Below are 14432 nucleotides of genomic sequence, written 5' to 3'. Positions count from 1 at the left end.
AAAAGTGGACTCTGAAATGGATAATAAAAAGCTAACAAGAGGATTTGATAAGTACAGAGCAAGAAAAAAAATTGCACTTCCAAATTCTTTGTCTTCCCACTGAATAAAATAATTTATTATGTAAGTAAAATACAAACAGTGAGTGTAGTTTTAGTTGTTCATTTCACTTTTACCCTAACGATCACTTATGTAACAACTTCATCTCCTGTTAACATTAGAGTAGGAATATTACATTAAATCCACAGCTGCACTCTTAAACTGTTGCTTCTGTGTGCATGTTTCTGACATGAATCTTGGCTTAAAACTGTCATGTAATATTTTATAACTTAAGTTCCTACACTGTGCAATTTTAACATAGGTAACCTGTATCATATAAATAGAGTTTCTTTGGAGAAGACAGTGATACTCGGTATGCAGAATTCAATGCATACAATTGAAAAGACAAAGGGGAGCTGAAGCCAAGTGAATTCAGTAAGTTTTTTGATTTTTTATAACGCTTCCATAAAAATCTCAGTTGAAGTCAATAAAATACAAAAAATACCTATCAGCAGAAGATCAGTTTGTGTGCACTGGGGAAAAAAGGGCATTTGGGAAAGGAATCTTTAGTGAAGTTCCTACAGGTTCCTCTGTAACCACCTCCATTACCACACAAACGCTGCTCGCTCCCGTAACATCCTGACACCAAAACGCTGCCACTCCCTCTGGTATATCCACAGCTCCTGAGTGGTGTCCAGACAGGCCAAAACTGCACCTCCTTTCCAGGCAATTAAACGTGGATCCATATCCTAAATTCAAAACACAGATTGTACACGACTATTGGTCTCATTTTGCATAGTTCTCCAAAGTTGTATCCTATTTTTCCAACAGTATTCACCAGTTAGAATCTGGTGGGGTAGGGGAGGACAAAAGATTTTCAGTATTATCCAGGAAAAAATAGTGAGATAAAAATATTTAATTGATATTCAAGAAGTTTTGAGAAGTCACTTTTTGTTTTAAGATACTTTCTAAGCACATCATGAAAATCTTGCTTTCAGTAATGGAGGCTCTGAAACAGATGGAAGCATATTTACAAGTTTTGCCTGATTAATGCCAAATGAAAATCTCAATGCCTGTTTTTCTACTCTCTTGATAATACTAAAAAAAAAATAATAAAAAAAAAATCACAATTTCTTGCTGGGGAGACAGGTTACCTTCATGGGCCAGTATTAACTGCTTCTTTACAAACAGGGCCTTGAGCTAATGAACACTTCAGTGATCTGTACCACTCACACTCTTGCTACATCTCTATCTCTAACCAGCCACTGCTATGTTATAGGCTGAAAGCTCCCTTAAATCTCAGATATTCAATTACTCTGGGATTTTGAAATAATTTTTTCTTTTAGTATTTCAGAGATCTCAACCAACCATAGTTTACTAACTACTTAGCTATCAGTTAACCCTTACCTTAGGCCTTGTGATGACCTCAACATTTTCAACAACTCTTCTGAAAGAGGGGGGCATTTTGTTGAGAATTCTGTGCTGAAGAAACTCTTGAGCTTTATGAAACATAAGGCCTCCTCCCACTACTAAGATGGAGCTGTACATCTTCTTTTTTGTATCATCAGATGCTGGAATGAATGAATATATAGAAATCTATATATGTTTTTTTAAAGTTAATGGCTTGCATTACAATTAATTTAGTGCAAGTCAAACCGGATAGAAACTGAGGTTTGCTTTTCAAATTTTTTTTTCTGTTCCTTTGACATGTACCTCGGGAAACATTAACAAAGATGCAAGCATAAGAAACAGTGTAGCTACTCTCCAGGTGATAAGACCTAGAGACACATATTTCTTTGGTGAAATATAGGAGTTACATTAACTCCACCCTGAGGTCTATTTAACAAACTCCTACAAATGTAATTCTTACCACAGCAGTCGATACTATGAAGGATGGCTTTGTCCAGGCCCAAGGCTTTGCCTTCAAACTGAGAAATAGCAGTTTTCCTGGACATGTGTGCAGTTAGAGGTTCCTCTGAATCATTGCCAGGTATCATACAGTCACCCTGGGAAGATCCCAGCTCTACTTCTTGTGGGTAGATCCTCTCTGAAATGTCTGACGATTGGCCTCTCAATTCTCCCTCAAATGCACCAGGCTTTGACATAGATTTTCTGTCAGCTGTAGCTTTTGCAGACTTAAAATTGAGAAAACAAGTTGAAATATGAAAAATGCAAAAAGGTCACAGCAGGTTACAGAACAGTACAAATACCTATCTAAGCACCTTTTTGCACAGCAAGGTTAAGCCGTGCATTATTACCTCATCTAATTTTCATTTTAATCCTCCCATCCTAAGAGCTTGTTTTGAACTCCGTCAAATTGATCAACGCCATCATATGAAGCTTCCTTAGACTTTAAAAAGACAGACCTCTAAATAAAGAATTGTTTAGGCATCTGTAACTACTTATCTAATTTTTTTCTTTAATACTTCTGACCAAGGTAACAAACTCTGGTTTCTGAGATGAGCTAATGAGTCCTCATTTTATACCCCAATTAAGTGATAGTTAATGAAGAATAAAACCAGCAATCACACACCTGCTCCTGCTTACTTTGTGTGGCTAGCAGATAATGTTCATCATGAGGATCCTCAGGGTCACCTTGTGACCTGTGCTGCATAATTGTCATTTTTTGTCCAACAATTCCAAAAGTTGCTGGGTAAAACAGAGCCATGGGTGCCTGAAGAGAGATTTGGCATGACTTTACTATAGTATTCCTTCATTTGGCATTTACTACAGGTAAAAGAAAAGTCTTGTTCTATTTCTCTCACAACTCAAAATTAAATATAGGTGGGTTTTGTTTCCAGGTAGTTCGCAAAATAATAAAGTGTCTTCTGTGTTTCATAATTAAAAAAAAAATTCCCAAGAAATACACAAGTTTCTTTACAAATTTAGCATTGTATGATAAATAAGTACTGAAATGCAGTTTGTTACAAAAATAGAGAATTCAATGGTGAGCCAAAAAACTTGCAAAGTTAACATTAATGTTAAAATACTGATGATAATTATTGTCCAGATATGATAATGATCATATTTAGATAAAGCAACAACCATTGTGGCTAAAGCTTATAAAGTCTTGTGCATCCACCAGTGCTGCATTAGGCCCACTCATCCATATAGGAATTAATTTTATCTACAAGCATAGTTTAAGAACAACCCATAAATCACATGGGCTTAGTAGCACTGGGCTGACAAATTGAGGCTCTGAGTCTGAATGCTCAATATTTGTAATTTAATTTAAAAATCACCTGTAATTTTTCATCCCCTAATCGGAACTGGTACAATAAAGCTGGAGAATCCGGATGCCGAATTTGGAACTCGTGATCTTGTAATCCAGAAATATCCTAAAGTCAGAAACAATGGAAACAAACAAAAGTATCTTTTATATTTATCAAGCTGCATAATCTAACTACAGAAAACAACAAAAAGTAACAAAACTCTCTTCTAACTACGGATTTTATTTACCTATTCTTGAGTTTTTTAAAGTCTTTTCCATGCAGCATGATGTGCCAGACAGCTTTCTACATGCCTAAGCCTCTACAGTGAGGGTTTTGCAGGAAAAAGGGACCTGCTGGCAGATCTCACAGAACTGAAGTTGAAAACCAGCAAGTATGCAATTATTATCAGCTTCTTTCAGCAAAAAGAACAAAGAAATTATCTTTCTAACGGCCGGGATTCCTTTCAGCTAGAGGAAAAACAGACCGAGTTAAATATTTCAAGTCTAAAGCTTCTACAGCTTTTGCAGTACTCTCCTGAATAAAATATTTACAATTACTTTAGACTCACTAAAAAAACTCCCCAGAGTAACAGTCTGTAAAGGAGAAAAAAAAAAAAAAAAAAAAAAAAAGAAATCACTTGGATAACACACATTTGCCCCTTCTCACCTGATCTAGATGACAAAATGTCTCCTTTAGGTGCTGAAGCAGCAGGCAATCCAACTTATTAGTTAGCTGGCAGTCTCTGTATGGGAATCCTGCTCGCTGCATAAGCCAATAAAAACACCTTGACACATCAGATCCTCCATATGCCAGGCACAGCCTAAAGCAGAGAAGGAAAAGATTTCTTTATGTAGCTGCTGAAATACTGGCTGATTGCAGTGATAGGGAGAGGAATGCTAGGAAGATTTTAGACAGCCTGGGATCATGACTTCCACAGAGTTTGCAGAACACAGTATTAGCTCTGATCAGTTCTGGTTTATTCTTTTAGAGATAATTCTTTAAGGTTTATATTGTGACAGTTGACTCTGTTAAATGCCTTAGAGTAAGAAAACCCCTATATTTATAGAAATTTGGTCTCCTTTTAAAAGTCAAATCTTGGGTATGCAAATAAGTCCAGGATTAGAATAATTCTGCACACTCTAAGGTACCTGGTGTTGCGATGGGAAACACCATCTTCTACACAGCAAACACTTGTCTTCTGATCTCCCACATCCACAATGCATGCACTGCTTAAACCACTTCCAAAGGTGGCACAGACAGACTCCTGGTGTACAATAATTCCTAGCAACAACAGAAAAAATGATATTAAATTCATGCCAAACTTGACAGTCATGTTGCTGACATTTAAAGGACATTTTAATGTCTTGTGAAGATCTTTAAATAGCCTGACTCTGCACTGATATCCTGTATATGTAGTGAAGATGGGGTGGGGGGTACTTCTGAGACTTTTTTTTTTCTTGGATAAGGCTCTATAAATCCTGAAAAAATGCTAAGAGCAGGTCAAATGATCATTTTTCTACAAGATTAAAGGTACTGTCTCCAATTTTTAATTATTTTTTTTCATCTGATAGTGCAGGATCTTGGCTACCAGATGTACATGAACTGTTTTCCTTTCTTTTCTGGTTGTAATCAAATAGCACTATTATTACCATTTCAGATATGGTCTTTAAATAGTTATGAAGTAAGGTCCAATTCAACCCTGTTTTCCCTACAGTCCACCTTTACAGAGTACATTTGTGTCACGAGCCCATATTTAAACCTGGGAAGTACCAGAAATTCCAGTCTGTCCTTCTAGACAATCATGCATTTTAGAAATACTTAAGAAGTCAGACTTTTGCTACTTGTACCTCAGCCTGAATGAGAAATCCACAGCTGGAATGCATAACACAAACCAAAAAACTTGTTTCAATATTAGCCAACCATTCTGCTCCTTTAAAAGAGGCAGCAGTTATGTGATTGGCAAAAGATGAGGGTGTTAGTCCCAGGTAACCTGGGACTGATGTGCAAAAATGTGCCTTTAAATTAAAAAAAATAGAAACTTTTATGTAATTAATCATTTAATACTTGCTTCATTATGTTTTTTACCTGAGAAACCCATCTTCATTAGGATCATATTTACCAGTTCTTTCACATGTTGCTTATTATAGATGTCTGGAATTAGTAAAATGCATCTGTAATACTGAAGACAAGAAGAGTAAATTAAAGCCACCTCTCAAAGTTTGATATACAAGTTACTAACAAATCAAAATTTTAGGAAATGGGAAGGCTTTTAATGCTTTTAAAAATGTGTTCAAAGTAAGTGCCAAGAGTCTACAGCCATTAAAATGTTTAAAAGTACATCAGGCATGAGATAAACACCTACTTGGCAAGGATAAGTAATTATACAAGTATTAGGTAACCCCTCCCCAGGTGCCTCCTTTACAGTCAACAAAAAAAGCCCCAAACAAAGACTGTGAAATGTCTATAATGTGATTACTAAACATCCTTGTTAGAAGTTCTATCAGCAGCTTTTGTCTTAAAGACATGGACAAAATTCCAGATGAAGTCTTGGGAACACTGCTCACCAGCAGAAAGGAAGTATTTATTAAGAAAAGCATCAGTAAGAGGCCACCAACAACAGCAAGTTTCTTTTCTTTTACAGTAACACTTGGAGAGTAGATACAGCCCACACCACACAGGTGTGCTGTACACAGCTCACCTTTAGGTCTTTCAGTGGTATTTCCAGGTATTTTTGTATTGCATGTGACCATATAACTTCCAGGTCTGCCAGTACTGCAGTGAGGGAGCCACCAGGTCCCGTGTGGAGATTCAGCTGCCCTCTTCTAATGGGCCAATGTATGTTATAAGAATCTAATGGATTAACATATAGTGCCTGAAAATAAGAGATTACAGTCTGGGCATTGCTTGTCCCAAAAAAGTAGTAACAAAATGAGTAAGAACTGGAAAGAAAAGTATTTCAGAAGCAGGTACAAGACACTGCAGAGTTCAGATTGATGTAACAGCAGTACAGCAGTTTTTTTTGTAACAGGGCATTATAAACCATTAAAACAAAAAGACAGCAAATACATAATTTAAATTGTTTCAATGTCCTTACCCATAGACATCTAGTGAACATAATGGCATATTTTTCCATTACCTCATATTAGAAACGAAAATAATTTAAACACTTTGAAGCCCACAACTATCAAGTTACTCAGCAGCAATTCCATGTAGTGATACTTTTATCAGTTTCTTGCCTTTTCTCTGAATTATGCCCTATGGGTAAAAGCTCTCACCTACTCCCTACAAAACCCCTGATTCTTAGCAGCAAGGGATCCAAGATACTTGTTAAGCAAATGGGGGATACCCTCTTGTGTTGCTGCATGACAAACACTGAGTTACTCCACAGTAAAGGGTCTCAGTTTTGCTTGGTTAGCTTTACACACCCTTCAGTGCATACTCACTTACAGCAGAGTGCAACTGATCAACGGCTGCATTAAAACACATGAAGCCTCATTCAGCAGGAAAATCAATCTTACCTCTTCTCCTACCAAAAATTCAGGATGATTTGATGTGTTTGTCCACTTGGCCCCAGAGCTGTGATCCAAAATGGCAGGCCTCATCTGTCTGTTGTATGACCTGGCCTGAAATGTAACCAAACCAAATCCCGTTGATAAATATTTTACCTTTTTATGCGTGGAAGAAAAATAAAACACCTCTTTGAATCCAGCCCTTGAGGAAATATTTTAACTCTTAATTTTCTCACATTTTCAGAGTTAGGTAGCACAATAGCACCATCCATATCTAGTCTCGAAAGGGCATCTATTCTTGTCCACTGAGGGACAGCATCACACCCAAGGACTGTATGAATGATGAAATAATACAACCTTAGAGATGAGTTACCTGATCAGGTGACACTGGTATGCGCCTTGCTCCATTTGACATCTTTTTGGACCATATTGCTTGGTCCACCATTTTAAGGCCATTTTGTCTCTGTTCAGTACTTTCAGGTTTCTAAGGAAAAACCCAAATATGCAATGTAAATACTTTCAAACCATGTCTGTATGCTAGTAATACTGAAGCTGTCAGAAAACAATGAAATCATTACTGCGGTTGATAGACTGTAGAAAGGACAGATGTTTGTACAATGCAAAACAGACTTATGATTATTTTTAAATAAACTCTCTTTTATATTAGAGTTCAACATCTATTCAAGTCAAGTTGAATCTTTTAGTGACTCTTAGCGGCTGCTGGACTTTACTGCTGGTGATGTGTTCAGACCATTATCTATTTAACTACAAACATATGAAGTAGGAGCAAAAATGTTTAAATAGATCTTAATTATTTAAAGGTGAGGTTTAATATCAGAGAAGTTAATTTGATTTTTACAGATTTAGATGACAAATAAGAGCATTACACATATTTTTTGACCAGACTAAAATGACTTGCTGTGTTACGCAAGTCACAAGCTAACCTAGTAAGGAACACATTTGCAAACAGAGAGGTCTGATTGTAATCCTAAAGCTGGCATTCCATGCGAAGAAATACCGAGTGTGCTACCAGACCACAGCACAGAGAAATCAACATGTACAAACCCTCAACTTACCAATTCTTTAGATTTAGTTCATTGCAAACAAATCAAATAAAATGCAAACACAGCCTGCTCCAAGCCTACTGACTTCAGCAGGTAGCGTCTACAGTCCTCAAAACGGTGAAAGAAAAAATCTGACTGGAGATGTAATCTCCTCTGGGAAACCACGAAGGATGAAGGGCACACACGCGCTACACAACAAACCAAACCGGGCCAGAACAGGCGATGGATGGCGGGTTTGGCGAGGCGGATTGTGGCTTACGTTGAGGCCGTCCCTGAGGAGCCAGCTGTCCCTGTAGGCCGCCTGGCCCTGCTGCTTGTGCCGCCGCGCGATCACGTGCGGGATGCCCGCGGGCAGCGTGTCCGTGGCCCGCCCGAGCCGCAGCGTGGTGGAGCCGGGGTGGATCACCACGATGAAGTTGCTCTGTATTTGCTGAAAGCAGCACAACGCGCACGGAGTCAGACCGCGACCGCCGGGAGCCCTCCCGGCGCTTCCACACCCCCCTCCGCAGACCTTTAAAAGGCCGAGCCCGGGCCGGGCCCGCCCCAGCGGGGAGGGAGCGGCGCCCGGGCAGCGCGGCCGGGTTGCGGGCCTCACCTCCTGCAGGGACTCGGGCACGGCGGCGGGGACGATGGGCCGCTTCACGCCGCGCTGCTCGCGCTCCCTGTCGCGCTCCTTGTCCTTGCCGTTCTCCGCCTCGCCCTTCTCCGCCTGGGTCATGCTCCGGCCGGGCGGAAGCCGCGTCTGCCGGGCCCGAGCGGCGCCGAGCCCGGCGCGGGGCGGAAGCGGGCGGGCCCTGGCCCGGCACCGCCCCTCGAGCCGGTACCGGGAGGGCCGGGCGGCTCCCGGGCGCCGCTGGGGACGGCCCCGCTTGTAGCGGAGTGCGGGGCTGCTGCCCCGGCGCTGAGGAGCCCAGCAGCGGCACGGAGCCCGGGGAGCGGCTCCGCCGCTGCCGCGGGTCTGGTGGAGCGCCAGCCAAACGCTGTCGGCTGGGCTGGTACTGCTGGCGGAGCTGCAGGACGGGCGATACGGCCCTCCCACAACTTAAAATACACTAAGGCTGGTTGTAGTACAGCTGGTGTACGTGGTACAGCTGTGAAGAGTACAGTGCAAAGACGATGACCGGCCTCCCTATTCGTGGGCAGCGAGCTCCTTTATAAACCGTGCAGGTAGGATGTTTGACTGGAGCTGCGGGAGGCGTGGTTTTTAAAGGCTGAAAGTTGCTGTTACGCAGCCAAGTCTAAAAGACCGGAACTTTGTGTTAGTAAGTGCGGTAGGAGTGGGAGCTGCTGGAGCGGCTTGGTAATTGAGGGGCATCGTTGATTAATTTCGGGTTAACGCGTGTTAAGGAATACATCCAGTGCAGGTAGCCCGGGCTGCAGCTGCAGTTGGAGCTGCTCGGAGAGCAGGAGCCCCAGGTGAGAACTGCCAGCCCCTGGCACAGCACAGGGCCCCTGGAATTGTGGCACAGCCGGGGGACGGAACCCAGACACGGCAGCACCGCACGACCCCCAGCCTTTGCTATGCTTACACTGGGGGTGTAAAAGCCCAGGGGCTCCTTTGGTCGGGGTCCCTCCTTGGAGGCACCAGTTGTCGTTATTTACTTATTGCACAAAGATTACGTTATTTTAAGCATCTGGATGACAGAGACTCTGCTTTGGGAAACCTGCTCTGACTGTGAGTGTGATGGGTGTAGGGAGTCAAGCAGGGCAAGTTTTGATTTCAGTTTATGGGGTGTGGATGTTACTGCCAGAGTGGTGCCTGGATGGTCAAACAGGAACATTTCCTTAACAAGAAGTTATTAATGAGGCTTAAGTAAAAAATTTGAAGTGGCACGATGTGGAAAATAACCCAGATTCTTGTCAACTAATTTTTTCTCAAATAGATGCAGCTTTCTTAAAGAAAAAAAACAAAACAAAACCCCCCCCACGAATCCCAAATTAACTCCAAGAAGAGATAAAAGATGATTGCTTTTTGAAATAAAATAGTAATTCTGGGATAGCTGTCAGTATTGGACTTGACCTCTTTTTTCTTCATGTAATAAAAGCATCACCAGATTTTAATCTTAAAAAACCCCAACATTTTTACAGTGAATTTGTTTATACATTTCAGTGAGTTTATAGTGGAGGGTGAAGCTGTTTCAAGAGGTATTTCTGTTATAAAACCCATTAGGGGCCTTAGCGAAGCAAGGGTTGTAAAACAAAGTTTTATAGTATTATTAATACGATGAAAATACAGAAAAGTACAGAGTGTTCATCCTGAGAGAGTGAATACAAAACCTCTTAGAAGTGCTGCTTTGACTCTTAATGGACCATCTGTATCAACTATAAACACTGCTTTTTTTTCTCATCTGAATAGCAGCAAGCATATTGTACTTCAGTTTTTTTTCAGTTTCTAAAAATGATGAGAAAATCAGACTTGTGACAAGCCAAATATAATTTACTTATTACTTTGCAACTACAGTAAAATATTCAGAAACTATACAAAGACTTTAGACAGTAAACATGTATTTAATGAAACTGTGGTTCAGTTACACTGGATCCTTGAAGGAGTTCCCAGTACAACTTCATTAATCTGCTTCTATCACAGAGCAGTTTCCAGTCAGGCATACACATCCCCATTTGGTCCTCCACTAAACTCTTCTTCTTTTCATCTGGCAGATGTGTATGCTTGTGCCTGCCTCTTCAGCAGGCATTTACCTAAAAGATAAAGTAGTAACAGTACATTTAAAGAGGCGTTTCTTTGTGAGATAAAATTAAGTAAAAAACATAAAAGAATATTATAGTTTTTAATTTAGCTAAATGAGACAGGCTAAAGACTAGCCAACTTTATTTCTGAGCAGGTTACACATTGCTGTGATTACCCAAAAACCATCTCCACAGTCTTGGATGGTCTTGTGTCTACTTAAGAAAAAAACCACCACAATGTCCCGGGGTTTTTCTCCCACATGGAAGAAGTTCATCCTTGTTCTAGTGAACTGAAATACTGGAGTATGTGATTCCTGGTATATGAACTTTTTCTTACAAGATTTACAGGTATTAACCTCCTGCATGGTTATTTTTTTCCTTATAACTTTTATTATAGTAACCATGGGAATGACTGATGAAAAACAAAGATTGTTTACTTAAGTCTTAAAGTAAATTAAACCATACTGTAAATACACTTAGTGTCAGCTGTAAACTCCCAGCAGCCAAACTAATTACTAAACAGAATTAAATATCAGGCAGCTGTAAGAAATTTAAAAGCTCTTTTACCTCTATTTTTAAACAATTCTGATGTTTACACTTTACTGGAATTCAAGATTGGTATGGCTGTGTCAGGGAAAACCCCTCCCTTTTTTACTGTCTTGTAACAACTTTATTTTTTTTTATTTTTATTCTGTTGAGAAATATCGACTGCAACCAAAACTCCTCACATGTCATGTAACTATTAGAAATGCAATGCTTCATTTTCTAAAAATCTGATCTTAAATTAGCAGCCAAAAAAGATGAGAAGTTATAAATAACTTATCAGCTGCGCTCAAAAATCTTTGCCACACTTTTAATTGCACAGAAGTTGATAGACAAATTGAAAGCCCACCATTCTTAAACCAAAATCCTTTTTAACATCCCTCCCCCCTTGCTTTTTCTCCCCTTTACTGGAAATATCTTTAATTCTTTGGTTACTGATTAATTTTGATTATTTTCTTGTTTTGGTAACCTCTGCAGCAAGAGGACAAAACACTTATTTCTAACAACTCTGAATGAACACTGAAATTAAAAAGAAGACCCAAATCCTTCAAAGCAGGATACAGCAATCTGGAATTACCTTCCTCATCCACCTCCAGCCATTGGTGGTGGACTGGGGCCTCCACCCCAGTGATTTATTCGGCCCATCCTACGGCGAGGATGTGCTGGAGGCCTGAAAAGAAAGGAATTCTACAGTCATTAAACTTTTCAACTAGAAACACAATAACACTGTTTCTAAATGTCAGTAGTGAGAAAGTCTGAACCTCTGAAAAAGCAGAGTTTCACCTGAAAAGTTGTAAGAAAACCCCAAGCCCACTTTCAGGAAAATCTTCTCCTGTTTCATTACTGTTGTGTGACGCTAAAGATCACTGCTGCTTTTACACAGTCCTACAAAACACTTAGGCTGTAGTGTTCATAGAAATTATACCCCATAATAGTGTTTTGCTTTATCTGTAGGTAATGTAATACATGAAATGACTGCACCAATTCAAGTAAATTGAGTATAAACATGTCTAAGAAATGAAGAATTTTACCAAAGGTATATCTTGTCTCCTAGGCAGGCTTCAAAAATATTTTCAGAGTGTTGGTCTGTACTGGTATTGCAGCTGTCCAAAGCTATGTATTGTTACCAACAATAGTGCAGATTTCAGCCTTCCATTTCAGCCTTCCTGCACAACCCAATTCAATGCAAATCACAACTGTAATCTACTCAGATTCATGTCACTTCACCAAGGCAGGGAAAAAAACTGGTGTAAATATGAAAAAAAAAATACCCTCTTCCATCATGGTATCCTGAATAGGAGGAAGATGTGTAGCCTCTTCTTCTCAAATCTGGTTGAATAATGCTCTGGAAACTGAAAAATTAAAACGAGTTATGTGAATTGATAGCTAGCTATAGTTTTTGAATTTTTTGATTGTAAGATAAGAAATAGCCTGAAAAACTAAAACCCAAAATAATTCCAAATTACAGGGAAGCTTAAACGATAAAATCTAGTTTTCTTGTTAATATGCAAGAAATGCATAAAGTATAAACTTGTAATTGAAATCACTAAGAACTCTTGAATACATCATATGAACTTTCTGTTTGTTAACTGGCTTTGATCTTGGGCCACAAATTTGTGTTTACTGTTGTGTGATTACTTTTACATAGTCTACTGTCACCAGTAGAAATTCTCCAAACGGTTTAATTATTTGATCAGTTAGTAGATGATTTTTAACAAAAGTGTAGATTTTCTTTTTGCAGTATCTAAATAGATGAAATGTAAGAAAATTTCTTTGAACTGCCAGTAAGTTAGTGTCACTTTTCATGCACTTCTTGTTAAGTATACTGTGCTTAATAAACAAAACCACACAGTTGTAGTAAAGCATTTGGTATAATACATATGCAGTCAATATATACATTCCATAATACATACTGAATGCTTGAGAGTAAATATAACACTTTATTGTTGTGTTACTGATAGCATTGTCAACTTATGTCAACTCTAAAATGAAGCTCACCAAAATAATTAACTTCTACTTACAACAGAACCACAAAATCTGCTATCGACCAGAAGAAATCTGTTATAGACGACAAACTCCAGGGAGCCCGACTCTGGTTATCCAAAACTTGTCCTGTAACACATCCAGATACAAAACATCCAGTGACGTTCAGTGTGTGACACTGTACAGTACATTACATAAAACCAGATCTGCTAAGTCCGGGATTTGCAGCTGGGACGGTGAAACCGCACTTCGTGGCAGCGACTTTCATTTTCTGCAGGTTATTGCCCGAGTACTTGAACTAAAGGAATCAGCACCGCCACAGGGGCTCTACGTCCAGGAAACCTACACAAAGTACCAGCGCAGCGTCTGAGTCCCCGTAAGCGGCGAAGTGCTGCCCCCGTGCCGCTCCCGGTGTCTGCAGCACGCACTCGGACTCGTCCGAGTCCCAAAATCCGAACTGGAAGCTGACAAGGCTCAGCCACAGGCCGCAGGGCAGCGCGGGGTGACGCGACGCCGGCAGCGGGCGGACCCTGCCAGGCCGTCCCGGCAGCGGCGGCGCTGGGACCCGGGCCCGGTGCCCCCCGGTCGGTGCCCAGCCCCCGGACCGCTGCGGACACACAGCGCGGCTCGCCCCGGCCCCGGCCCGGCCCCTCACCGTTCGAGATGTACACCATGGCTGCCCGCCGGCCCGGCCCGGCCCCGCACTGCGCCTGCGCGCCGGCCGTGCGCATGGGCAGCGGACGGTGACGGCGCTGGGCGGCGCTCGGCTGCCGTTCCCTCAGAGCTCAGCTCCCGTGTTCCCTCAGAGCTCGGCTCCCGTGTTCCCTCAGAGCTCGGCTCCCGTGTTCCCTCAAAGCTCGGCTCCCGTGTTCCCTCAGAGCTCGGCTCCCGTGTTCCCTCAGAGCTCGGCTCCCGTGTTCCCTCAAAGCTCGGCTCCCGTGTTCCCTCAGAGCTCGGCTCCCGTGTTCCCTCAAAGCTCGGCTCCCGTGTTCCCTCAGAGCTCGACTCCCGTATTCCCTCAAAGCACGGCTCCCGTGTTCCCTCAGAGCTCGGCTCCCGTGTTCCCTCAAAGCTCGGCTCCCGTGTTCCCTCCGCGCTGGGTGAGGGCAGCCCCCGGCACTGACCGGGGACTCGAGGGGTCCCTGCCAGCAGCCCTGGTACCAACGAGTAACCCTCGGCTAACCGGGGATCCCGCTCTGCACCCGGGGTCCCCCTGAGCAGCCGCTGTTATTAAGGAGGTTCAGTGCCCTGTTCCCGAGGGATTCCCCTCAGAGCCCCGGTACCGGGGCGGCTCCTCCCTCCGAGCGGCAGGATCTGCTCACCCTAAAATAAAATGGATTTATTGTAGCGGTTCCGGTGCTGGGGAACTTCTCTGCCACGTTTAGCAATAGGAACGGGAC

At 41.8% G+C, this 14432-nt stretch overlaps 2 protein-coding genes across 3 annotated transcripts; both read right to left on the bottom strand.

Annotated features, from left to right (window-relative positions):
• Positions 1-90: 90 nt before the first annotated feature.
• Positions 91-8542, bottom strand: ACTR8 (actin related protein 8). 2 transcript variants are annotated; one of them, XM_062500830.1, is made up of 13 exons: positions 8417-8542; positions 8081-8251; positions 7131-7241; positions 6767-6871; positions 5947-6120; positions 5334-5427; positions 4397-4529; positions 3915-4068; positions 3279-3374; positions 2570-2710; positions 1907-2171; positions 1444-1607; positions 91-785 (listed from the first exon to the last, which is right to left on the bottom strand). In XM_062500830.1, the coding sequence occupies exons 1-13, from the start codon at positions 8537-8539 to the stop codon at positions 642-644; spliced, it is 1875 nt and encodes a 624-aa protein (XP_062356814.1). In that variant the 5' UTR covers positions 8540-8542; the 3' UTR covers positions 91-641. The 2 variants fall into 2 exon arrangements, with proteins under 2 accessions (XP_062356814.1, XP_062356815.1); XM_062500831.1 differs by lacking the exon at positions 8417-8542 and having other exon boundaries at positions 7834-8188.
• A 3080-nt stretch (positions 8543-11622) lies between these two features.
• On the bottom strand, positions 11623-13763 carry SELENOK (selenoprotein K). The gene is made up of 4 exons (XM_062500618.1): positions 13688-13763; positions 13071-13161; positions 12321-12401; positions 11623-11719 (listed from the first exon to the last, which is right to left on the bottom strand). Exons 1-4 carry the CDS (start codon positions 13761-13763, stop codon positions 11623-11625), a joined length of 345 nt encoding a protein of 114 aa, XP_062356602.1.
• Between the last annotated feature and the right edge of the window lie 669 nt (positions 13764-14432).

This window comes from Cinclus cinclus, chromosome 12, assembly GCF_963662255.1.
Source record: "Cinclus cinclus chromosome 12, bCinCin1.1, whole genome shotgun sequence".
Lineage (NCBI taxonomy): Eukaryota > Metazoa > Chordata > Aves > Passeriformes > Cinclidae > Cinclus > Cinclus cinclus.
Note: the sequence above shows the minus strand (reverse complement) of the source record. Positions and strands in the feature narration are given on the sequence as shown.

Coding starts and splice junctions, on each gene's coding strand:
- ACTR8 (XM_062500830.1), bottom strand. CDS start 8,539: ATGACCCAGGCGGAGAAGGGCGAGGCGGAGAACGGCAAGGACAAGGAG. Junction 4,530..5,333: donor AATGAAGATGGGTTTCTCAG/GTAAAAAACATA, acceptor TGTTGTTGCTAG/GAATTATTGTACACCAGGAG. Junction 1,608..1,906: donor TCATAGTATCGACTGCTGTG/GTAAGAATTACA, acceptor CATTCATTCCAG/CATCTGATGATACAAAAAAG.